A 24,664-nucleotide genomic window follows, 5' to 3' on the forward strand; every position below is an offset into this window, starting at 1 on the left:
TTTTCGGAAAAAGACGTAATTTCATTCCCATTCCATTCCGGGCTAAAGGCGCTTAATTCCGTGGCCATTCCATACCTGCAAGCGCTTTCGCCACTGCCTTCCCATTTCATTCCGGGGTCGCGAAAATGTGCAATGATTCCGGAGTCATTATTTTCGACTTCAGAGGCCCTACATGGAAATGAAAAAAAGATAAATATCTTCCTGTATATATATATATATATATATATATATATATTTACACACGCCTTTCTTAATAAGAAGCAGCGAAAATCAATTCCAATTTCTACACTTTCGCTCTACCGTACCTACAGCGTTGCTTTCAGACGTTAAATCCCATCGATCTTTGATAATGACAGGGGTGTGGTGGGCTCATAATAAAGTTCAGTGCGAACAAGCAGACACGAGAACGTGACAACATAAGGCTGTTCGCTCAACTGATATGGTAATGTGAATATAGCGCGCTATAACGTAAAGCTATTCTAAAATTTTTTTATTCCAAGGGCGCTATAGCGTAAAGCAATTCCAAACTTTTCTATTCCAATCCTGCAATCATCTCTCCGCCATTGGCCAACAACTTTTTTTAACCACCCCCACTTCGCCTGTCTGTCACGCGACGTCACAAAACCGTGAACACTCATCGCGTCAAAGTGACGTGTACGCGTTAAAGATGCAATAATATGCCGAACAAAACTGAATTTTTCTCTGAATAGCAACAGGCTGTCCCGTTCTGAAAGGAATAAAAGATGGCTGTCCCCGATCGCTCACGCACTGACTTCTCACACCTGCCGGAGGGCATGGGTCTATTTGTGTACAATAATACTTTCTGCGTGGCTGTGTAACGTTTTCGAGCACTTTTGACATGTTTACGACCTCGTTCTGCCAAATTTTCTTTCATGATGATCCTTTCTAGCGGCATTCTTAACCTTCCGTTGCATGCCACCGCGATTGTTGACGAGCCACCCCAAGCTAAGTAAGGGAAAGCGGACCAATCGCAGACGCCGGTACCACCCTCTTCATCCGTTTATCGATACCAAGTGCAATGGCTCGGCCCCATCGAATCGCTTTCCACTTAAGCCGTACTCCTCGCCTCTTCTTATCCAATTAGATAAGGCAAGCCGCTCAGTGTTGGCAATGTTCTTCATTTTTAAAGCAAACAAACGTGACCTCCTATAAACGAGGAAAGCATTTGATTGGTATCTTTAAACAACCCTGCGGGTCACCGTCCGAGGCTTACGTCGGCGGTTACGCAAATTTGACATCAGCAGGTTCGAATAAAAACACATTGGTATAGTTTTGCGTTATAGGACCCCAATTCTGCAATCAGCTCTGCGCCATTTTTCAAAAACATTTTTGGACCACCCCCACTTTGCCCGTCTGTCACGCGACGTCACGAAAACTGAGATAGCTCCCCATCTGATATGACGAGCACACACAGACTATGCATGACTGGACCGAACACAAGAAAAATAGTTATTTCTGATTCGACGCCTTTTCTCCATTAGCCATCGGCTATTGGTTAAACGTTTTCGAGCTGCACCCACTTCAACTGCCTGTTACGCGACGTCACAAAAGCGTGAAAACTCACCGCGTCAATATGACGTGTACGCGTTACAGATGCATTAATATTCCGAAGAAAACTGAATTTTCTTCAAAAGCCGCTGGCTGCCCCGTTCCGAAAGGAATAAAAATGGCTGCCGCTGATCGCTCAGGCACTGGCTACTTTCACCTGCCGGAGAGCTTGAGTTTATTTGCGTAATGAAACTTTTTGCGTGGGCGTGTAACGTTTTCGAGCACTGTGTGCACGTTTTCGACCTCGCTCTGCCAACTCTTCTTTGCTGAGGATCCGCTTTAGCGGCAGCCGGGCTTCTCCTTCCGTCGCATGCCGGCGCGATTTTCGGCCAGCCGCCACAAGTAAGGGGAAGCGGACCAATCGCAGACGCCAACACTACCCTTTTCATCCGGTTATCGATTTTCAGTGCACTTGCTCGGCCCCTTCGAATCCCTCTCCAGTTGAGCGCGCTCCTCGCCTCTTGTCAGCCAGTTAGATAAGACCAGCCGTTCTGTGTAGGCAATGTTATTCGTTTTTAAAGCAATGAAAAGTGACAACCTATAACCGAGGAGAGCATTAGATTATTCCGTTCAGAGAGCCGTACGGGTCACAGCCTGATGCTGTCGCTGGCGGTTACGTAAATTTGACGTCAGGAGATTGGAATAAAAATATATTGGAATAGTTTTACGTTATAGGGCCCTAGCATTGTTGGCACTCTCAGTCCAGCTTTTTTTCACCCATCTTTCTATCTGGCTAACCACAAGTACGGGTGCATTGCGAAGACAGCGCGGTCTATCAACGTCGGCCGATCCCAAGGGTAGTGCAGTCAGAAAATGAGGGCTATTGCTGCGGACATGTGCCGTCGGGTGTTTGCCGCTCTTCACTGAACTTCTCTGACGCCAACTTGAGTATCTCCAACCGGGTGTATGGCAGCGGGGCACAGGGTCTTTGCCCTAAGGACGTCTGGGTGTGTCCCGCCCTTCACTGAACATCTCTGACGCCAACTTGGGTCGTTGGGTGAGCGCAGACTTCGTGGTGATACCACTAGATGGCGTAGCGTGCCAAGAGGAGCGATGATGGGGACCCGGATACAATAAACGTTTCATGAGTAACACGTATTGACTAGTCGCATACCTGAGTAGCCGTAGCAGATTAGTGCTGCCCGAACGTTTTATTCAGTCGCGGCTCGTCCTGTCACTTTCATATGTCGCCTTCTTTCCGTTTAGGCTTATTGCGAATGCAAACCTATTCGCCCTACAGGGCGTCATTGGCTGTGGACTCTCCGCAAGATGGTCTAGCCTTTTCAGACACTTTGTAGCTTCATGGACTCGAGCGCTTTCTTCGTGCTGTTTCCACACCGCCTCTTCTATGTCGCTAATTCGCAGGAGAGGACTCCGAGGACATGTCGTCAGCAGGCCAGATGGACACGTTCCTGGCCGTCGCTGGTGTGGAAGCGGTGAGTGTGGCAAGAGGCGGTTTACGCTTCTCTCTAAAAGACAGCTGTCAGGTATCCTCTCATTTTCGTTGTGAACAATGTGCGTTCCATAAGTAGGGTCGTTGCACTCAGTAATATAGAGTTACACAACATTGCTCGAACTTCATTGTGCATTTAGTGTGTTTAAGATGCTGTAAAGATGTCCTCGTTGTTATATTTGTATGAGTGATCAATTGTTTTATGTATTCTCTTTAAACTCTTCAACCTCGTAAGAATTTTTTTCCACAAAAATTGCACATAGCAAGAGAACTTTTTTATTGCGCCAATTTATTCATGCCGAAGAATTGTGCTCTTTCTGGCGAATCAGGTGATAACCGTTAAAGAAGAATTTAGTTTTCTCTCAAAGGGCCTCTTTCTCCAACCAATGAATAAATGAGTCGGAAATAGTGTTTTCTGCTGAAAATGTAATGAAAGCTATGAACGGAGCCAAATAAGCGAAATGCTCACACAAGCTCAATAATAGCACTAAAAGGAACCTGCAAGAGTGATTTTTCTTCAAGGGAACATGATGGCAGCACGGTTGAGTAGAACGCGGCTCACGCATTGCTTTTGTAACGAAGTTATATATATATATATATATATATATATATATATATATATATATACATATATATATAAGCTCTTCGTTTTCCATTGCTATCCAACAGATATTAATCTTCAAGATACCCGTTGGCGAATTGCAGCTTTTAGCTTGAAATCATTAGAGATCTGGGGGCGCAAGAGGAACTTTATTCTTGTCTTTCGAGCGCTGTGTCGCCCACGCAATCCCTTCCTCACGTCATTTTGCCTTTTTTTTCAATCACTATGCGAATTTATTCAGAGTTATACCTCGGAAGTTACCTTTCTGTGGAGTTCTACGCTGGTAAGAATTCATTTCGTTGGATTCTTCTATTCGGCATAAGTTGCCAGAGAAAAGGTCGCAAATTCTCGCGATCATATTTGCGGCCGCCACTTAGCATGTCACTTGAAAATTTTGCTTATTCAATGAGCGATAAAAATGTGCCGAGTAGTTCACAAGTCTCGATCAAGACCACAAGGCTGCATTTTATGTGCGTCCTGCAGGTTATGAAGACGGTGGCCAAGTGTTGGTCATCGCAGTTCACTCACATCGCGTGTGGCTACAAACGGTAAGTCTTAAGCGCAGTTTTTTTCGAAATGCGTCTAATGAAGCTTTTCGCTTTTTCGAGCTTGTTCATTTGCTGAGTGGTCACCCGTATGCCGTGGAATAGAAAGCTCGAATCTAACGACATAATCAGCGTTTCTATAGGTATTCTATAAAATGTGGTATAAACCATCTAAAATAAGTGTCACGTCGACGATAGCTTTCTTTTGTGAGCTGCTTTGTGAACCACGATTCCTTAAGAGCACATCACTAAGAACAACAGGTGGCAATCTCACTGCCAACCACAATGTCAAACGATAGCATGACATTGTATTCCTCGGAGTAAGAACAGCTCACCAGTTGTAACTCCATAGCATCCCCCACTATCCCTAGTGTTCTTACGGTAACTTCGTTGCTACGGCTATCCGTCAAGCGGTGGCATTGAACCGGCCGTTGTGTGTTGCTGACGGTGTGCTACTACTTCAACATACCTAAGATTGCACGCCCTTTGTGTGACCTTGGCACTGCCATTCTGGGGAACCGGGCAAGAATGAGTACATGTGAGTATCACATACGCATTGCCGAATTGGTGTATTCATGCATCTGCCAAATCGCACATACCCATTGTCCCACCTTGTGTTCTCGGCAAGACAGCAGCTAGCACTTACGTTACGCCCCAATTTGCTCTCCTCCTATAAACAACCAGAAACGTACAAACCGCAGAGTGGGGGGCAGAGCCCCCCACTCTGCGGTTATCGCTTTAAGCGGCTATCGCTTTAATAATCTGGCGTACGTTTTGGTTTCTTAATAACAAGCCTGACATTGCCTTTAAGTGTGAAGTTAGGAAAGCAGTGCTGGCTTAGGCCCGCCGATATTTGTAAACGTGAACAAGGTGGTGGGACAATCTGGGAGATCAAGGTCAAATTCGCCACCTCTTGCAGTCTCGAACTTCCCAAGTGGTGCACTTGGCCGCAGTCAAACGTTGTGAGTTGAGGTTCTCTTCACGTTGCGAAGTGGGTTCTCTTTAATGTGAAAAGTGCTTTAATGCAATATTGATGCCGCTATTGTTGCTCTCGTGGTGTCTGTTCTAGTTTACCATGCTGTAGCTGAAGTGCCTGTGCTGCAAAATATTGTTAAATATATAATTATGTGTCTTGCTCTCCAATCTTTATGTTCTTTATTTTGCATATTACACGAATCATATTTTTATTTTGATAAGTGTACCAGATAACTTAACGTATGTCTTCATTCTGGAAAATAAGTAAACAATTGCAAGACGTCTTTTCAATGAAACAAACATTTCCGAGAAGCGCTATACCGCCGCTTCTTTTCTGTCTAAAAAGTCACAAGTTTTCCCGTTAAACGAAAAAGAAGTGTAGAAATATGGTGAGGAAATTGTAGCTTGCGTTGAAGCAAGGCCACTAGAAATACGGAAGACAACGTATCTAAATTCTTATTCAAAGCTCTTTCTTTTTACTTTTCTTTGGTGCGAATATGATTTTTTTTTTTCAGAAATCCCCAGCCTAAAATCAATCTGCTAAAGCATGCTGCTTATGTTTATCATATTCATCAAGTCGCTTCTGCCATGTTTGCAAGTTTACGTTGGCCAAGCTGTTCAACTAAAAAAAAAACTCTAAAGAGAGCATGGGGCAAGATACAAATTCAAGACCTATGGCGTTCGATGGCCAGACCACTAAACACCTAACAGTTTAGGTCTTGAAATTGCATCTTGCACCATGTTTTAAAGCGAAGCTTCTCTCCTCCCGACTTTCCGGGTGCTGCTGCGACGCTGTTGCCGCGAGTGCCGCTGAATTCCTTGCAACAACCCCAGATGGCGCTCGCCTCCGTGCATCCCAGCTGGCGCCTCAGCGGACCGGGATGCGTATTTAGTGCATCTGGCATGTGCTTTACTTGCTTTCCTATGCGACAGAAATACAGGTGCTGGTTTGTGACGGTGCAAAGTATACAATCGGCCATAGCCTAAAAAGAGAGCTTGAAGCTGCCGTTCGACCAGCGTGCTGGCCACGTACGCAGGAGCACGTAACCACGCTCCAACACGATGGCTCCAATGCGTGCACTCTGCATTGTCGATGACACCAGGCCTGAAAGAAGCGTCGCGCGCAACGAGAGAATCTTCGCTACGTAGCAAAACATGCTGCACACCGTGAACGCATCTATCAATGTATACAGGCAATCTTATAATATTGGAATTGCGTAGGGTCCCACAATTAGGAAAAAGAAGGCAAACACTTCTGCCACGATGCGATGTGCCACGTGAGGCAATGTTAATGCTCAACTCACGGAGATTACGAATAATGATGCACAACAACGCCTCAAGCAAACACGTCTCCCTGCGTGTTCTGCCGACTACGCAAGCAAACAGCAGGGCTGCTCGCATGGTAACGTTTAACAGCAACTGAACGCTCTCGTGTGACAGAAACGCTGCAGAAATGACACATTCAGGGCCAACATAACCGCTAAATATCATCAAACAAAGCAAACAGCATACAAAGCTTCGCCTACATCGAGTCCCAAAGTGCGTGGGATCCGCAGATTTACATTTTTTTGTTGTTAAAGCTATTGACTTACGTAAGCTGGGAGACCCTATCTAGATGCTTTAGTCAGATGCTACGGTTCACTTCGTTTTCCTTTTTAGTGCACCCTTTAATTGTCTAGGTTTCTTCAATCTCCCTTAGTAGGCACCCGCCCTAACGACAGGAAACAAGAAATCTAGGCATTTCATCCTGTATTATTCAAGTTATCTTCTTACATCGACGAGTAAAAAACGAGAAACCATCACAATGATTCGTTACAGAAAGACACATCTTTAATTCAATACTGTTGACCAGTTCTTAACATACTTTCTTTTAACTGTTTCAGAAAGGTTATTACTCTGCCATAAGTTAACGCAAATGTCATAGGTTAACTTCTATTTTTATTCAAACGAGCGCCTTTTTGAGATCGATTGTTTGGTTGAAATTCACCAGTTGTTCTTGCTTTTTCTAGCACACTGTGCCGACTGTTGGGCTCGTTAATTACAAGGCCATCCCTCAGCTCGATTGAGGTTATGCGATTGACCATAGTGCAACATTTTTGCGGAATAGAGTGTAGCATATTCTTTATTTCATCGGGCGACATACCCTTGCGCTTCACCCTGTGACTTCACATGAAACTGGCAATGCTCTTGCTGTATCAAATGTGGCCCCGATACGAACATATCTTGCTATACTTCTCATAAACTGCGAGAACTTCCACTAAAGCAATTTTTATCTCATCACTTATCTTGAATGGTAACTTTAAAAGTAATCATGTAACTCAACAACAAAACAGGTGTGTGCTTCGCAACGCACTCGTAAAATTTTGTCAACTAGCCCGGTTGTTTTTAATCAGAAGCAGAAGCTCTGGAACTCTTCCTTGCCCGTTTTCATCCATCCCACGCAGATTACGCGTGAATCGCAGCACCTTTACCCCTTAGAGTGACTATTAGCCCGAACGCCTGTGGACCGCAAAGGTTAGACAGAGGGCCTTATTTAATATGATCACATTTTCAGCTAATTTCACTTTTGCTTTGCCCTAGGGTGCAGCACGACTCTTGATTTAGCCGTTTAAGCTTAATTTATTGTGTATTACGCGGACAGCATGCGCTCAACACCGCTATCCGTCACTCCGTTTGTTCAAATCAATGAAAACAAATTGATTGATTGATTGATTGATTGATTGATTGATTGATTGATTGATTGATTGATTGATTGATTGATTGATTGATTGATTGATTGATCAAGTAGGCATATTCGTGCACTTGGCGCCTACATTGACGTGGTGTGCAGGCGCTACGGGCAACCGCTGGACTCGCCGATGGCCGTGGTCGTGCAGGCCATGGCACCGGCGGATGCGGCCGGCGTGCTCTTCACCTGCGACAGCCGCACAGGAGACGCCAGGCGCGTCCTCATCACGGCGAACGATGGGCTCGGAGACGTGCGTGCCTCGCCTTTTGACCTCCTCGCGCTATTTCACCGCTCGTCTTTGAGCGCGTGCGAATGTACGAAACTCGAGAAGAACAAGCAGAAAATCGCTGCGTTTGATTCGGTCTTTGGATGAAACAATTACTGTTTGTATGTGCGAATATTTTTTAGAATCGTTTTACAATACTTTTCATCGCCAACTGTACGATAAGTTTTACCCAAGCGGACACATTGAATCTAAAACTCCAGAAGTTACATAGCGGAATACGCGAAATGTTACCTGATCAGGGAGACAGACATTTGTGGCTAAACTGCTGCCACTTGCCCTCGACAGTGAGCCGTGATTACTGCAACACACTGGTCATTTGTTCTAGACGCCTCATTTGTGCGTTGAATAAGCCGCATTTCATAACGTCCAGCGTAATGGCAGAAACTTGCTGAAGTCGTGAATATATTGGGATGTGAAGATCTACTCCGACAACGACAGTCCATATCACAAATACTATTTGGAAAAAAAAAACTAAATATTTGAAGACCATTCGTTTCGCTGTCTAAAAATACTACTTTGACACCGTTGCTCATTTGCAGTGGTGTGCACATAAGATTCACCCTCCTTGTCGACGGAATGCGAATACAAATACTGTACGGCGCGAGAATCCAACGTCTTCGCAATAAGACCTCGCCGTTGCCGTGATTCGCTCGAAAAAAAGTTTTGCATATTGTACGAAAATATTGGCGGCTGCTCCTTAACAAATGGCATGCTGGTTCGAAGAAATTAGCACATCTTGGGGAAAAAGAACGCGCTGGTTCGAAGAAATTAGTAGATGTTCGGGGGAAAAACATGCCCTGTTTTTATTCTTTCACTGATCACTAAACCACAAAAAGGGAGACGTCAAAGAACTGAAAAATTATAGGCCCATTAGCTTAACCGCAGTATTACACAAAATATTTACCAAAGGAATATCTTATAGAATTAGGGCAACACGGGACTTTTGTCAACCAAGAGATCAGGCTGGCTTCAGTAAGTAATGGATCGCATCCATCTCATTAATCAGGTTATCGAGAAATCCGCAGAGTATATTAAGCCTCTCTATATTGCTTTAATTCATTACGAAAAAGCATTTGATTCAGTAGAGATATTAGCAGTCATAGAGGCATTGCGTAATCAAAAAGTACAGACCGCTTACGTAAATACTCTGGAAAATTTCTACAGAGATTGCACAGCCACCTTAAATCTACACAAGAAAGCTAGGAAGATACCTATAAAGAAAGGGGTCCGACAAGGAGACAATCTCTCCACTGCTATTTACTCCCTGCTTGGAAAAAGTATTAAAGCTATTAAACTGGGAGAGAGAGAGAGAGAGAGAGAGAGAGAGAGAGAGAGAGAGAGGGCTCTTTATTAGAAAAACAGAGAATTTTGCCGGCGCGTATATAACCGCTGGCATGCTACTCTGTATATGGATGGGGAATGGGATTAAAAGATTCCAGAAGAGAGTGGGAGAAAAAGAGGATAAAAATAAATATGAAATGTCCGAGTGGACCTGATACTAATATTTACAGGTGACATGGCGGGTAAATTTAGGCTTTTGTATATGATGTGTGCAATTTTTAAAGCTTTCCTATGAGACCAATTTCTGTCAGGTATTTTAACAATAAATCCAAAACCCGTCGCTGTTTTGAAGGGCCGGGAACTGGACCTAAGATGCTCGGTAACGTTAACGGTTCGTGGCAAATCATGTCCATTTGGTGCTCAAAAAGTTGTCTCTCGTCGCGGTACGCCGGGCATTCTAGTAATATGTGCTCTATTGTATCTGGGGAGGTTAGGAGTAAGTATCGACGGGGAATACCTCAGCAACCTTCGGTTCGCCGATGACATTGTTCTATTCAGCAACACTGAATAATATAACACTAATATGCAGAAGACAAAGATAATGATAACTAACCGGGCAAGGGAAGAAGAGTTCAAGATCGCAACTCAGCCTCTTGAGTCTGTGAAGGAGTACGTTTACCTAGGTTAACTAATCACAGGGAACCCTGAACATGAGAAGCAAATTCAAACAAGAATAAAAATGGGTGGGATCGCATACGGCAGACATGGGAGCTCCTGACTGGGAGCTTACCGTTATTATGGAAAAGGAAAGTATACAATCAATGCATTTTAGCGGTGCTGACATATGGCTCAGAGACTTGGAGACTGAAAAGAACCCTGAGAACAAGTTAAGGACCGCGCAAAGAGCGATGTAACGAAGAATGCTAGGCATAACTTTAAGACAGAAAGAGCGTGGTTTGGATCAGGGAGCAAACATGTATACATGATATTCTAACAGACATTAAGAGAAAAAAATGGCGCTGCGCAGGTCATGTAATGAGCGGAATAGCTAACCGTTGAACCATTATGAGACAAGAAATGAAATAGACTTTATACACTGTGCTAACCCTGGCATCATACAAGATGTGGACGTGCCGGGCAAGGTGCGCTGCAGTGACCAAGGGATGGTAAGAGCTCGAATTAGCCTAGACTTGAGGCGGGAACGGAAGAAACTGGTGCATAAGAAGGCGATCAATGAGTTAGCGGTAAGAGGGAAAATAGAGGAATTCTGGATCAAGCTACAGAACAGGTATTCGGCTTTAACTCAGGATGACGACCTTAGTGTTGAAGCAATGAACTACAATCTTATGGCCATCATTAAGGAGTGTCCAACAGAAGTCGGTGGTAACTCCGTTAGGCAGGATACTAGTAAGCTATCGCAGGACACGAAAGATCTGCTGAAGAAACGCAAATGTATGAAAGCCTCTAACCCTACAGCTAGAATAGAACTGGCAGAACTTTCGAAGTTAATCAACAAGCGTAAGACCGCTGACATAACGAAGTATAATATGGATAGAATTGAACATGCTCTCAGGAACGGAGGAAGCCTGAAAGCAGTGAAGAAGAAACTAGGAATTGGCAACAATCAGATGTATGCGTTAAGTGACAGAGACGGCAATATCATTACTAATGTGGATGAGATAGTAAAGTCGCTGAGGAGTTCTACAGAGATTTATACAGTAACAGTTGCACCCACGACGATAATGGAAGAGAGAATATTCTAGAGGAATTTCAAATCCCACAAGTAACGCCTGAAGAAGTAAAGAAAGCTTTGGGAGCTATGCAAATGGGGAAGGCAGCTGGGGAAGATCAGGTAACAACAGATTTGTTGAAGGACGGTGGGCAGATTGTTCAAGAAAAACTGGCCACCCTGTATACGCAATGCCTCATGACCTCGAGCGTACCGGAATCTTGGAAGAACACTAACATAATCCTAATCCATAAGAAAGGGGACGCCAAAGACTTGAAAAATTATAGACCGATCAGCTTACTGTCCGTTGCCTACAAAGTATGTACTAAGGTAATCGCAAAGAAAATCAGGAACACCGTAGACTTCCGTCAACCAAAGGACCAGGCAGGATTCCGTAAAGGCTACTCAACAATAGACCATATTCACACTATCAATCAGGTGATAGAGAAATGTGCGGAGTATAACCAACCCTTATATATAGTTTTCGTTGATTACGAGAAAGCGTTTGATTCAGTCGAAACCTCAGCAGTCATGGAGGCGTTCCGGAATCATGGTGTAAATGAGCTGTATGTAAAAATACTGAACGTTATCTGTAGCGGCTCCTCAGCCGCCGCAGTCCTACATAAAACAGGAAGAAAATCCCAATAATGTAAGTCGTCAGGCAGGGAGATACGATCTCTGCAATGCTATTCACAGCGTGTTTACAGGAGGTATTCAGAGACCTGGATTGGGAAGAATTGGGGATAAGAGTTAATGGATAATACCTTAGTAACTTGCGATTCGCTGATGATATTGCCTTGCTTAGTAACCCAGGGGACCAATTCCAAGGCATGCTCACTGACCTGGAGAGGCAAATCAGAATGGTGGGTCTAAAACTTTATCTGCAGAAAACTAAAGTAATGTTTAACAGTCTCGGAAGGGAACAGCAGTTTACGATAGGTAGCGAGGCACTAGAAGTGGTAAGCGAATACATCTACATAGGGCAGGTAGTGACCGCGGATCCGGATCATGAGGCTGAAATAATCAGATGAATAAGAATGAGTTGGGGTGCGTTTGGCAGGCATTCTCAGATCATGAACAGCAGGTTGCCATTATTCCTCAAGAGGAAAGTGTATAACAGCTGTGTCTTACCAGTACTCACGTACGGGGCAGAAACCTGGAGTCTTACGAAAAAGGTTCTGCTTAAATTGAGGACGACGCAACGGGCTATGGAAAGAAGAATGATTGGTGTGACGTTAAGGGATAAGGAAAGAGTAGATTGGGTGAGGGAACAAACGCGAGTTAATGACATCTTAGTGGAAATCAAGAAAAAGAAATGGGCATGGGCAGCACATGCAATGAGGAGGGAAGATAACCGATGGTCATTAAGGGTTACGGACTGGATTCCAAGGGAAGGGAAGCGTAGCAGGGGGCGGCAGAAAGTTAGGTGGGCAGATGAAATTAAGAAGTTTGCAGGGTCGACATGGCCACATTTTGTACATGACCGGGGTAGTTGGTGAAATATGGGAGTGGCCTTTGCCCTTGAGTGGGCTTAACCAGGCTGATGCTGATGATGATGATCTCTCTCTCTCTTCACTTACCGTTCACTAGGACTCTCACGCGTTCCCTGATATGTTTTTCCCGCATAGCCCCCATCTCAGTGCGGCTGCGCCGCGTGGCCCGCGATGGTCGGAGTGGTACAAGCGCGGTGCGAGAGAAGGCGCGAGTGTCGCGCTGCTGCGGGGTTACTTGGGCGCCGAAAGAGAAGGCGCTTGCGCTCTTTGGGTCGGGACAACAAGCAGTACGGACGTGCCGCGCGTGCGCCGATCCATGCTTCTGCGAGACCATTTCGCGTGGCCGCCTTCGAACGCGCCACCGTTGGCGTGACCGTACACGCGAACGACCAGGCGTTGCGATCCAGCATGGGGCGAACATTGCAGGCATTGATCTATGAAAGGTGCAATAAATGCCCTTGTGACTGTTTGCACTACTGTGTTGTCGTTCCTTTGTCCCAAGGGTACGGGAGGAGAACCCCACAAGGAATAGGTTTTAATGCTTCTTTTACGTACTTTTCGGCATCCTTCCTAACACACAATGTGTCTGGCATGTTCAATGTAAATAATTGTTGCTATAAAATATCTAGCTTCGAATTGATGCTGACGTGATGGTCTAATTCATACTTTTTTGCGTGTTGATTGGATAAGAATACTTTACTAAGCCTAATCTTGTCGTTATGCAGTCGGTAGTCTCTGGTAAGACGGACCCGGACACGGTGGTACTGGAGCGCTGCCCAAAGACCGGCGAGGTGAGAGTTGCCGAGATCTGCATCGGCGCGAAACAGCACAAGACCGTCGTGCTCGGTGAGTTGCAAGTAGACGCCTGTTCTGTAGTACTGCTGCACCATGTATGGTGCTAAAAACCTTTCCAACGACACCATGCGCACACGCGACTTCCGTTACCTACACACGTTAGAGCCTTAAACAAATCTGATCGGGAGTATCAAACTTCATGTATCTACACGCCCCTTTCGCACGTGCTTTAGTTTCCTTCTTTAAATATAGGGTCTGTAAGAATGACTTTCAGACAGCTTAGCTGCGACTGCAACTAAGCAAGCCAAGTGCCGAGCAACGTCCCGAGCGACGCGCTTTACATAAAATTTGCATTTTGGGGTTTACAAGAAAAAGAGCTCCATGATTCTGGGAGCACACTACACGTTGGAGTCTACATATATCGGATCAATCTCTACACAACACTAAAGATCTGCTTTTGAGCAGTCAATTTTCCTCTTTCACTTGACTAGGAGATTCAATATCCTTGTCTCGGCCACCTAGAATGGTTTAACTGTTCGCAAGTTCCTGTCAACCATGTCACACCACCCCGCCCTACTCAGCCTCCAATGTCCAACCTTCGAAAGCGCCTACGATGCCATGAAGAGGCGAGTGGGAAACAGGATTCGACGCTGTACCCATGGAAGTCGTCGACGTTCGCTTCTTACAGCAATCAGTGGGCTCTCCGTGGCGGCCAGCGTGTAGTGATTTGAGAAGAGTAGCCTTGGGTATCGTTACTGCTTCCAAAGCATGCGGCGGTGGCTGTCAGCTCGATGGGAGCTTTTTTGTTTGCCCCTCAATGGTCGGCGCCGGGCCACGCCATCGTCCAGGCGGGCTCTGGTGAAGTGGTCACTTCGCAGGAAGCACATACGCATGCCTGTGCCGTTTGGAAACGCAACACGGCCGATGACCCAATGCAGCTTGGGGTCCCAGAAGTTGTTTCGCTCGTTTGAGTTTCGGTTATTGAACGTTACATGGGGGGGGAGGGATTGCATATGACGAAAGCTACACAGAAAGAGGTCCCTTAGTGTGAACACTGCAATGGGACCTCTTGTCAAAATATGCATAAGAATAATACAAAATAACAGAAGCAATTGCGAAATACAAGCAAACAATACATACAAACGCAGGGAGTTGGCAAGAAGAGGAAGTAACGAAGAGAACTATTCAAAACTGAATAACATGTGCAAATAAATCAGTAAATAAGTCAAGACATAATGAAGTGTCACATATGGAAGCAGTAGAAATTGAACACTAATAAGTCACTCGACATGAAATAACTATATAAACATAAGGATACACGAAATGTACTGCTGAGCAGAAAGAAGTAACGACAGCGATCGTCATATATATCAACGGTTCATGAACAGGCGAACTGCACGTTTGAAAGAAATTAACGAGGACGAGCTTTTATCCTCCAAGGGTAGACTATCCACATTTTGATGGCAGAGAAGCTTACGGTATTTTGTTCGTAATTAGTGCGAGCTCAAGGCAGTAGCGTATTATTATTGTGGGAAAAACGTGTATTAATAGAGTTGGTCGTAAATTTCTTTCCTATGCTATGACGAATACTTGGATTACTTGGCAGGCCATAATGAATAAACTAAAGAAAATAATATTTGAAGTCAGAAGGATATTTATTAAAGAAAGTAGTTAGCCGAATGTGCATGATATGTACTCTTGGTTATAATACGGAGTGACTGTTCTTGGATATCTTTTAGAGGACATATGTAAGTATTATGTGTATGGCCGCATGATTCGAAACAATACGTCAAATGACTATGAATGAACGCAAAATAGGGAGGAGTTAGCGTAGGGAGCGCGAAATATTGACGAGCATTGAGAAGAACACGAATGCCGTCAGCAGTTCAAATTTTTATTTAAATAATGTGCGCATTAAACATTAGAAAACCGCCACGTACGACAAGGAGAAATGTGCATTGTTTAGATGAGTATATTGCATAGTCATTCGCATGCGCCGCGATTAATTTACACCGTTTTTATACCTAAAAGTTAAAATAACAAACATTGTCTTAGATGGAATAATAACAAGCTTATTTTTATGGCACCAAAGAGTAACACTCTGCAAATCACTATTTAGCTGGGAAGGTAAGGCTGGAATGGAGTCATTTGAAGTGGAAATGGTGGTGTCATCAGCGTAGAGTAGGGGTTTTGATGTGTGGTGAAAAACAATCTGATAGGTCGTCAATGTAGATGAGGAAAAGAAGAGGGCCTAACATAGTCTTGTAGGGCCCCCATGTTGATTGTCTTGGTGTTAGAAAGCACGCCTGAAATAGATGCAGTATGAGTACGTTTAAGTAAGCAGTTCTCGCGGCAGGCCAGTTATTAGTTATTAGTTCTCGCGGCGGGCCAGTTATACCATCCGAAGAGCGTTTGCCCAAAAGAATAGAATGAGTGATCGAGTCAAAAGCTTGACTGAAGTCGATGAAGACTGATCCAAGGAAGTTGCCGTCGTCAATTGTGTTTCTGATGTTTTCAGTAAGTGCAGCCAAGCGAGATTAGTGGAAAGCTGCTGACGAAATCCAAACTGATGTGGCGATAGTAGCTTAAATTTGTTACGGTTATTCGTAAGAAGTGCCGAAAATAACCCTTCAACGACCTTACTAAAAAGGAATAATAACGACGGGCCTATTTCTATTGATGACTGATTTCTGAACTTTCATATAAATACGTAATATCTTGTTTTTCTCCGGTTCAGAAGGAAAAATAGAGTGCTTAAATATTAAACTGACAATATCAGCAAGGACAGGAGCCATGACATGAACAATGTCCTTTATATACCTAGCGGGTCTGTTGTCAAGTCCAGCTCCAGTTGTTCCAGATTCAATATGGTATTGCAAACCTCAGTGGGAGTGGTTGGGAAAGATAAAAAGATTGCAAAGAACGACGACTGTCACTAGGGTAAGAGTGCCCGGATTGTGTTGTGGGACTAGAAAAATATTGGCTGAAGGCATTCGCAATGGTATAATAAGCGCGACAGGTGTTTCAATCATGATAGATTTCAGTAACACCAGTTACTGAGCTAGATTTATTTGAAAATGGATTAAGTATACGCCACTGCTTTCCTGTAATCATACCGGCTTGTATTATTACTTGTTCATATAGTAATCCCGTGTCGCTTTTCCAAGTAGTAGGGTTAACGTATAGTGGTATTATTTGCATCGCTCTTTTACGCACATATTTATATTTTTTTCTTCTATTTTCGCTATAGATTCTCTTTTTTTCGGAAACAAGTAAGAAGACCTGGAGTTAGCCATGGGTTTAGGGGAGATGTTTTCTTTTTAGGGGAGATCTAATGTTTTCTTCAGCAGAAAACATTAGATGTTGAAGAAGTTATAGCATTAGATGTGAGCGAAGAAAATTCGCTGTAGGCCGCCTCAGGGTGTGCGCAGGTAATGACATGAGATGAGTCTATTGGAGCTATTGAATCGGTGAACTTTTATTTGTCGAAGACCGATCTGGAGAAGCAAGTATTCGAAGGAATGGCTACGCGTCGAAAACGAAGCGCTATGGGGAAGTAGTCAGTTATATTGGCATGGACGATAAAAGCCTCGGTAGGAGAGAGTAAATTTGTTAAGACTTCATCAATTAAAGTACCAGAAACGTTGCCAATACAGCGAGTTGGATTGTTCAAGAGCGAATGAAGACCATATCGAAGAAAAATACTTTTATAACGAACCCGAGCGTGAATCATCCAATAAGTTGATATTGACGCCACCCACGATAACTACGTTCTTATTTTCTTTTGTGAATGCGTGAAGCAAGATATCAAGTGAGGAGCAAAGGTTGGTCCGGATGAGCCAAGTGAACGATATATACAGCCGAAAAATGTTTCACGTGTATGACAATTGGAGCCGAAATTAACACTTTCAATCCAAACTGCCTCGCAACCGGGCGCATCAAGAGCCAGGTCAATTCTACGTTTGCAGATCGTACTGCTCGATATAGGTATCGCTGCGCCACCGCAACACGAGGACACACGGTGGTGATATTCTGCACTGTCATTTGGAAAGCAAAAAAAGTTTTAATCGGAATCGGTAAGCCAAGTATCGGACGCACAGATTATCGAAAAACGGAAACCAAGGGAGAAAGAAAGGGCCAGGAAATAACAAAAATGCTCGCGAAGACTGCGCGCGTTGAAGCGGATGACAGAGTTATAGGCCTGAGATGTTATGGAAAGAAGGTTATTAGAATCGGTGTAAGGCCTTGTGATGAGATGATATCAGACGAGATTAGAGGAGGTTAGTCCTGGGCCGTGAAAACAGCAGAGAAAGCGAGAGATAAGCGCTGTCAATTATGTTTAGGTGACTCTGGTTTGGCCGCCAGCTCGTTTGGCGTCGAAAAGACGAAGTGAGGGGGACAGTGCAAAGTTGCATGCTCAGTGGCGAAGCGCAACAGAGATAGCCATGCACGACAACACTGCCACGTCTACCTGTTTCGCAGAGGGCGGAGGCACGGAGCTCCAGCCGGCGCGTTCAACGAACGGAACGAAGTGCTGCCTGTCCGAAGAGCAGATAATGCGGCTTGGAAGGCTCGCCGGAGAGGTAAGCGCTGTTTCATGCAAGTCAACAGTATCTGCCTCACTGCTTAGGTTACGGGATTCCCCCTATGCAGGTAAATGATTTATTCATTCATTTATTCAGTCGGTCGGTCGGTCGGTCGGTCGGTCGGTCGGTCGGTCGGTCGGTCGGTCGGTCGGTCGGTCGGTCGGTCGGTCGGTCGGTCGGTCGGTCGGTCGGTCGGTCGGTCGGTCGGTCGGTCGGTCGGTCGGTCGGTCGGTCGGTCGGTCGGTCGGTCGGTCGGTCGGTCGGTCGGTCGGTCGGTCGGTCGGTCGGTCGGTCGGTCGGTCGGTCGGTCGGTCGGTCGGTCGGTCGGTCGGTCGGTCGGTCGGTCGGTCGGTCGGTCGGTCGGTCGGTCGGTCGGTCGGTCGGTCGGTCGGTCGGTCGGTCGGTCGGTCGGTCGGTCGGTCGGTCGGTCGGTCGGTCGGTCGGTCGGTCGGTCGGTCGGTCGGTCGGTCGGTCGGTCGGTCGGTCGGTCGGTCGGTCGGTCGGTCGGTCGGTCGGTCGGTCGGTCGGTCGGTCGGTCGGTCGGTCGGTCGGTCGGTCGGTCGGTCGGTCGGTCGGTCGGTCGGTCGGTCGGTCGGTCGGTCGGTCGGTCGGTCGGTCGGTCGGTCGGTCGGTCGGTCGGTCGGTCGGTCGGTCGGTCGGTCGGTCGGTCGGTCGGTCGGTCGGTCGGTCGGTCGGTCGGTCGGTCGGTCGGTCGGTCGGTCGGTCGGTCGGTCGGTCGGTCGGTCGGTCGGTCGGTCGGTCGGTCGGTCGGTCGGTCGGTCGGTCGGTCGGTCGGTCGGTCGGTCGGTCGGTCGGTCGGTCGGTCGGTCGGTCGGTCGGTCGGTCGGTCGGTCGGTCGGTCGGTCGGTCGGTCGGTCGGTCGGTCGGTCGGTCGGTCGGTCGGTCGGTCGGTCGGTCGGTCGGTCGGTCGGTCGGTCGGTCGGTCGGTCGGTCGGTCGGTCGGTCGGTCGGTCGGTCGGTCGGTCGGTCGGTCGGTCGGTCGGTCGGTCGGTCGGTCGGTCGGTCGGTCGGTCGGTCGGTCGGTCGGTCGGTCGGTCGGTCGGTCGGTCGGTCGGTCGGTCGGTCGGTCGGTCGGTCGGTCGGTCGGTCGGTCGGTCGGTCGGTCGGTCGGTCGGTCGGTCGGTCGGTCGGTCGGTCGGTCGGTCGGTCGGTCGGTCGGTCGGTCGGTCGGTCGGTCGGTCGGTCGGTCGGTCGGTCGGTCGGTCGGTCGGTCGGTCGGTCGGTCGGTCGGTCGGTCGGTCGGTCGGTCGGTCGGTCGGTCGGTCGGTCGGTCGGTCGGTCGGTCGGTCGGTCGGTCGGTCGGTCGGTCGGTCGGTCGGTCGGTCGGTCGGTCGGTCGGTCGGTCGGTCGGTCGGTCGGTCGGTCGGTCGGTCGGTCGGTCGGTCGGTCGGTCGGTCGGTCGGTCGGTCGGTCGGTCGGTCGGTCGGTCGGTCGGTCGGTCGGTCGGTCGGTCGGTCGGTCGGTCGGTCGGTCGGTCGGTCGGTCGGTCGGTCGGTCGGTCGGTCGGTCGGTCGGTCGGTCGGTCGGTCGGTCGGTCGGTCGGTCGGTCGGTCGGTCGGTCGGTCGGTCGGTCGGTCGGTCGGTCGGTCGGTCGGTCGGTCGGTCGGTCGGTCGGTCGGTCGGTCGGTCGGTCGGTCGGTCGGTCGGTCGGTCGGTCGGTCGGTCGGTCGGTCGGTCGGTCGGTCGGTCGGTCGGTCGGTCGGTCGGTCGGTCGGTCGGTCGGTCGGTCGGTCGGTCGGTCGGTCGGTCGGTCGGTAGAATTCCAACAGAACAATGAGTATGTCGCTGAAAAAAAGCCTAACCGTGATTCAATAAGACTTATTGTTGGGCGAGTTGATTCCTACTGCGAGGAAATAAATGGACTGCGCAGAATTCAAGACGAGTACGTACTAAGGAAAACGGACAAGTGCTAACTTTCAACTTACTTTAATCTTCGTCAATATGTGTCTCTAGTCGCACATGCTAGAAACATGTAATCAAATTGTCACGACCATAGATTAGAGCAAGCCGCGTAAAAGCACTTCTCGCTATCAATTAAAGCAATAGAAGTGTCACCTCGCGCTTGTCCGTGTCCCTTACTAGGTCCTTGTCTTGAATTCCGCGCAGTTTATTTATATCCTCGCAGCCTAAACATTAGCTCAAAAGTAAACTACATTGGGAGACCGATGTACCGATGTACCTACAGCCTGTACTCACCCTAAATCGTTGTCTAATGTAGCTAAAAAAGCTCTAGGTAATGCTAGTGGATTCGTTGGAAATGTTTTTGCGGACGGATGGTACAATAGAATTGTCCAACTTGTAAATTACGGACATTACTTTGATTTTGTTGCGCTTTGCTAGCTGGATTTATTGCAGATATAACTTGCGGCAGCTTTTAAATTATAGGGAATATTTTTTTTTTGTTTTCTTCATTGCAGCAAATATAAATAATACTACATATAGCAAAGTCTGGGTGTAGGCCACATTGTGATTCATTATTTGGGATGTTAGCACAAAGAACACACGAGAACACCTATTCGCGTTATCCCTTTCTTCGTCTCGTGTGTTCCTTGCGGTAACTTCTCAAATTATATTACATAAATAGCGGTATATGCTAAAAAATTTTGTGCATTAAATACAATGCAAGACTGAATGTGGGGGACATGATTTGTCTAGACTTCGCTACTACGATTATTCTCGCTGCAATAAACAGCATTCGCAAATTATTCTTGATATTTTAGGAGAACGCATTCAGCACATGGTCCCGTCATGTCGTGCCTCGCTTTTGTCTTCGTTGTTTCTGCTGCAGTAATCAAGAGTGTTCTCGATACCCTAAGCCGCTCATTTTTTCTGAGCTACGCTGTCACAAGATGCGCAAGTAATGCAGAGTTTGTGTGATGGTTTGCGTAAGCGGCTTAAAGACGTCGTCAAGTGCTAGATCGAAACAAAACAAAATCGATGCACCTATTGACATTGTTGCACAACCTTAACCGCCGTAATAGGGCCCTGCACAAGTACGACTTGCATCTTTATAAATAATAAATGTTATACCACACATGACATGCGGTATTGCACTGGTAAATTGATCAGCGCATGAGAATTTCGCTGAGCGAGATATCAATAGCAAAGGCTCCGGCAGGCTAGTTCTTGCTTCGCTGAGATTGCTGCCATAATGTTGTAGTTTGATCTTTTCTGTATCATAAGCTTAGATCTTCCTGTAAGCTTAAGTTGTCTTTCTCATGAGCAACCTTACGTAGATCCCATGGGCTATTGACGCTTCTGTTGTCAATTATTAGTATGTTTATAGTCATGTCATTACCGATTGAACCCTGTCGTCTTTCTTGCACCTGCCAGAACGCCAATCCATGCTGAATTGTACCAGAAAAGTTTCTACGTGTATTATGCTTCCAACACGGCGACATACGAGGTGCTGTAGTGGCTTCTGGAGTTATATAGCCCAACGTGGTGATCGGTAATCTTTACTCGCAAGTGGCGTACGGTGACCACTGTAGGCTAACACCGTTTTAATAAATGTGGCATTTCTTGTAAGCTGTGCTGGACGAGTGAAAGCGTCGTGTTTCTGTTTAAACCCTTTGCAGCTAGAGAATGCCTTCGGAGGTCCGCGAGACGTGGAGTGGGCGTTCAAGGGGGACACGCTCTACATCCTGCAGGTACGTGACTCGCACGCGATGTAAGAAAGAAAGTTTGGGTAGTGAAGGAAGCGGGGCGCAAAGGAGAATGCGCCCGCTCGCTGGTCGTTGCGTGATAGGTTTTCGTGTTCTAGGCGCGCGGTGCTGACGTTTTCAAGCGGTAATGCATTGTGCGAACAAGTCAGCGAATTAGACATCGATACACGTCACCGCATTCCCACTCGGAACTCGGACGAGAAAAAAGGAACACGTTTCTTTCTAAGACAAGGAAACGAAGACCTAATAACAGTATGCTTGGTTCCTCGGATGGAGGGGCTGTCTATGTTCATGAGCATTTGCATCAATTTAATAAGCGGTTGTTAGGTGCCGCCATTGCACGCAAGAAATTATTGTCATGGAAATATGTCTGGACCACAGGGGTTAAGGTGTTCGCGCGTCAAAGTGAGCTGACTGATACTCTGAGGATCACTGATCATGGTGATATGAAAAAAATGACTAGGTAAAGTCCGTTTTCTAAGAGGGCCTATCGCACCGCCATGAACTGCGAGCCAACTTGTTCTGGCTATAATGTTGAAGGCTTCAGAATGAAGCTCGGCTCTCTACAGAAAGGGCTCAGCGCTATTCATTTTAATGCTCGAAGTACCAAACACAAGGATGGCCATCTGAACTTGTTTTTTTTTTTTTTGCTTCCATAAAACAAATTTGCTTTTTTGTTTACAGAAACATGGCTAACATCCCATGAGGGTTATCCCCACGTTGACAATTATACTTATAATGGATTATTAAGGCTTCACTTCCAGAGTGGTGGTCTCGCTGTGTATGTAAACAAATTGTATAAACATTCTGTAACAGATTAATTTTGCGTAATAGATTCTGATCTTGACTGCATCACTGTATCTATTAAAAATGTAGTGGTCGTTGCAATATACAAACCTTCTACTTCTAACAAACGGCACTTCTTCGACTTCCTAGAAATTTCACCGGTGTATCTGACTTCCACCTGATGCGTATTTATTATTATGTATGACATAACTATTAACATATTGTCGAACGATTCATGTGCCACGCAATTCAATAATACCGTTGCATCCTTTGCCTGCTGGAATTGTATATCCTTACCCACAAGGGTAACTGTTGAAACACGTTGTCTACTAGACGTATGTACAACAAGTATGGTGGCTAATAGCATTCTCTCTAGTGTCCTATCCCAGGAAATCAGTGATCATTGGCCAATCTTTCGCTTCCTGCCTATCATGCACGACATAGATGTGAAGGTCCCACGGTTATACAGAGTAATTAATTCTAACGCGATGAGTATGTTCACAACAATAGTTGAAAGTTCACATTGGTATAATTGGTACGATACAACTGACGTGAGCAAAGTATATACTGCATTTATTAAACAGTCTCTTTGGTGCTACAACAATGCATTCCCACTAAAGAAATTAAAGCTTTCAAGAGGTTTAGGAAGCCTTGGATGACTCGGGAACTATACAAAAGAATTAAAACGAAAAACCATTTGTATCACAAGTTTATCAATGGCCGTGATGCAAACACCTTCATTGAATTTTAATAAAATACAGACATAACTTAACCAGGATATTAAACTAGCTCTATCTACTTACTGTATTGATTGGTCTAAAAAAGCACAGTCTGGCAGTAGAAAAGTTTGGCGCGAAATTACCTTTTTAAGTAATAAATGTAATCCAGACCCGCCCCTTACTGTTATGACAGCCAATGGTGAACTTACAGGCTCTGATGTCGCAACCACTTTCAATGATATTTTTTTCATTAATGAAGCAGATTTTATATGTACGTCTGCGACCACATCAGTGCTAGACGCAAGTTCTAATCTAATCACTCCCTTACAAAATTACATTGCGCTTATGCCAACTACTACTCATGAAATAGCTTCATTAATTCTTAAGGTAAGAAATCATGTTTCACCTGGGCATGATGGTATACTAGCAGTACCTTTGAAGCACGTATCTTCTTTAATATGTGACGTCTTGTGTTACATTGCAAATAGTATGTTAGAAAGAGGAGGGTACCCAGATCCGCTGAATATAGCACGTGTATGTCCAGTTTGCAAAAGTGGCAGATAGAATGACATATCTAATTATAGACGCATTTCTGTTCTACCCGTTCTATCAAAAGTCTTTGAAGGTGTCATTAACACGCGTCTGGAAAATTGTTTCGATAAGTACAATCTTATTACTCCATCGCAGTATGGACTTTTGAAAAACAATTCAACAGAGCAGGCGCTGTTAAAGGTAAACGAAAACATCATTATTCAGAATATCGAAATGAAACAGTACACTCTTGGCGTTTTCTAAGATTTCCAGAAGCCCCCCCCCCCCCCTCCTCGCCATTCGATTGTGTCCATCACAACACCCTGCTACGCAAACTTAACGGTTATGGCATACGTGGTATTGCGTCTGACTTGCTAAAGAGTTATTTAAACAACAGTTTGCAGTATGTTCAGGTTAATGACGTACGCTCGGCGAAATTGGCAATTCAGCATGGTGTTCCTCAAGGATCAATATTAGAACTGGCATTGTGTTTAGTATACATAAATCATATCGCTAACATATCCGAATCGTCTAATCTAGTCATGTACGCTGACGATACGAATATGTTTTTTTCATCCCATTCCTTGTCCCAAATGGAGGCTACGGCAAATGCATATTTAAGAAAGCTACATAACTAGTTATTGAAGAATAGGCTAAGCCCCAATTTATCAAAGACAAACTACATTATTTTTCATGCTATTAATAGAGTAGGAAATATCACTCTGAAAGTTGTCTACCAGCATACTGAATTAAAGCGAGTTTCAAACCAGAAACTTCTTGGTGTTTGGTTCAATGACAATCTTTCTTGGAATTTTCACACCACCAAATTAATGTCTGATCTAAGAAAAACAGTCGGCTGTTTGTATGAGGTATCTCATTCGTTGCCCCCGTGGTTAAAGAT

General features: G+C 45.7%; 1 protein-coding gene across 1 annotated transcript in view; it reads left to right on the top strand.

The window, feature by feature from the left end:
• The window catches only part of LOC126524714 (rifampicin phosphotransferase-like), a 197,403-nt gene that overhangs the window by 76,520 nt on the left and 96,219 nt on the right, over nucleotides 1-24,664 (top strand). Inside the window, exons 16-21 of the mRNA XM_055067252.2 lie at nucleotides 2,935-3,005; nucleotides 4,107-4,171; nucleotides 7,974-8,121; nucleotides 13,386-13,506; nucleotides 17,938-18,038; nucleotides 21,641-21,712. Of these exons, the coding sequence (XP_054923227.2) occupies nucleotides 2,935-3,005; nucleotides 4,107-4,171; nucleotides 7,974-8,121; nucleotides 13,386-13,506; nucleotides 17,938-18,038; nucleotides 21,641-21,712 (578 nt within the window). The remainder of the gene's footprint in view (nucleotides 1-2,934; nucleotides 3,006-4,106; nucleotides 4,172-7,973; nucleotides 8,122-13,385; nucleotides 13,507-17,937; nucleotides 18,039-21,640; nucleotides 21,713-24,664) is intronic.

The sequence above is a fragment of the Dermacentor andersoni genome, chromosome 3 (genome assembly GCF_023375885.2).
Source record: "Dermacentor andersoni chromosome 3, qqDerAnde1_hic_scaffold, whole genome shotgun sequence".
Classification (NCBI taxonomy): Eukaryota; Metazoa; Arthropoda; class Arachnida; order Ixodida; family Ixodidae; genus Dermacentor; species Dermacentor andersoni.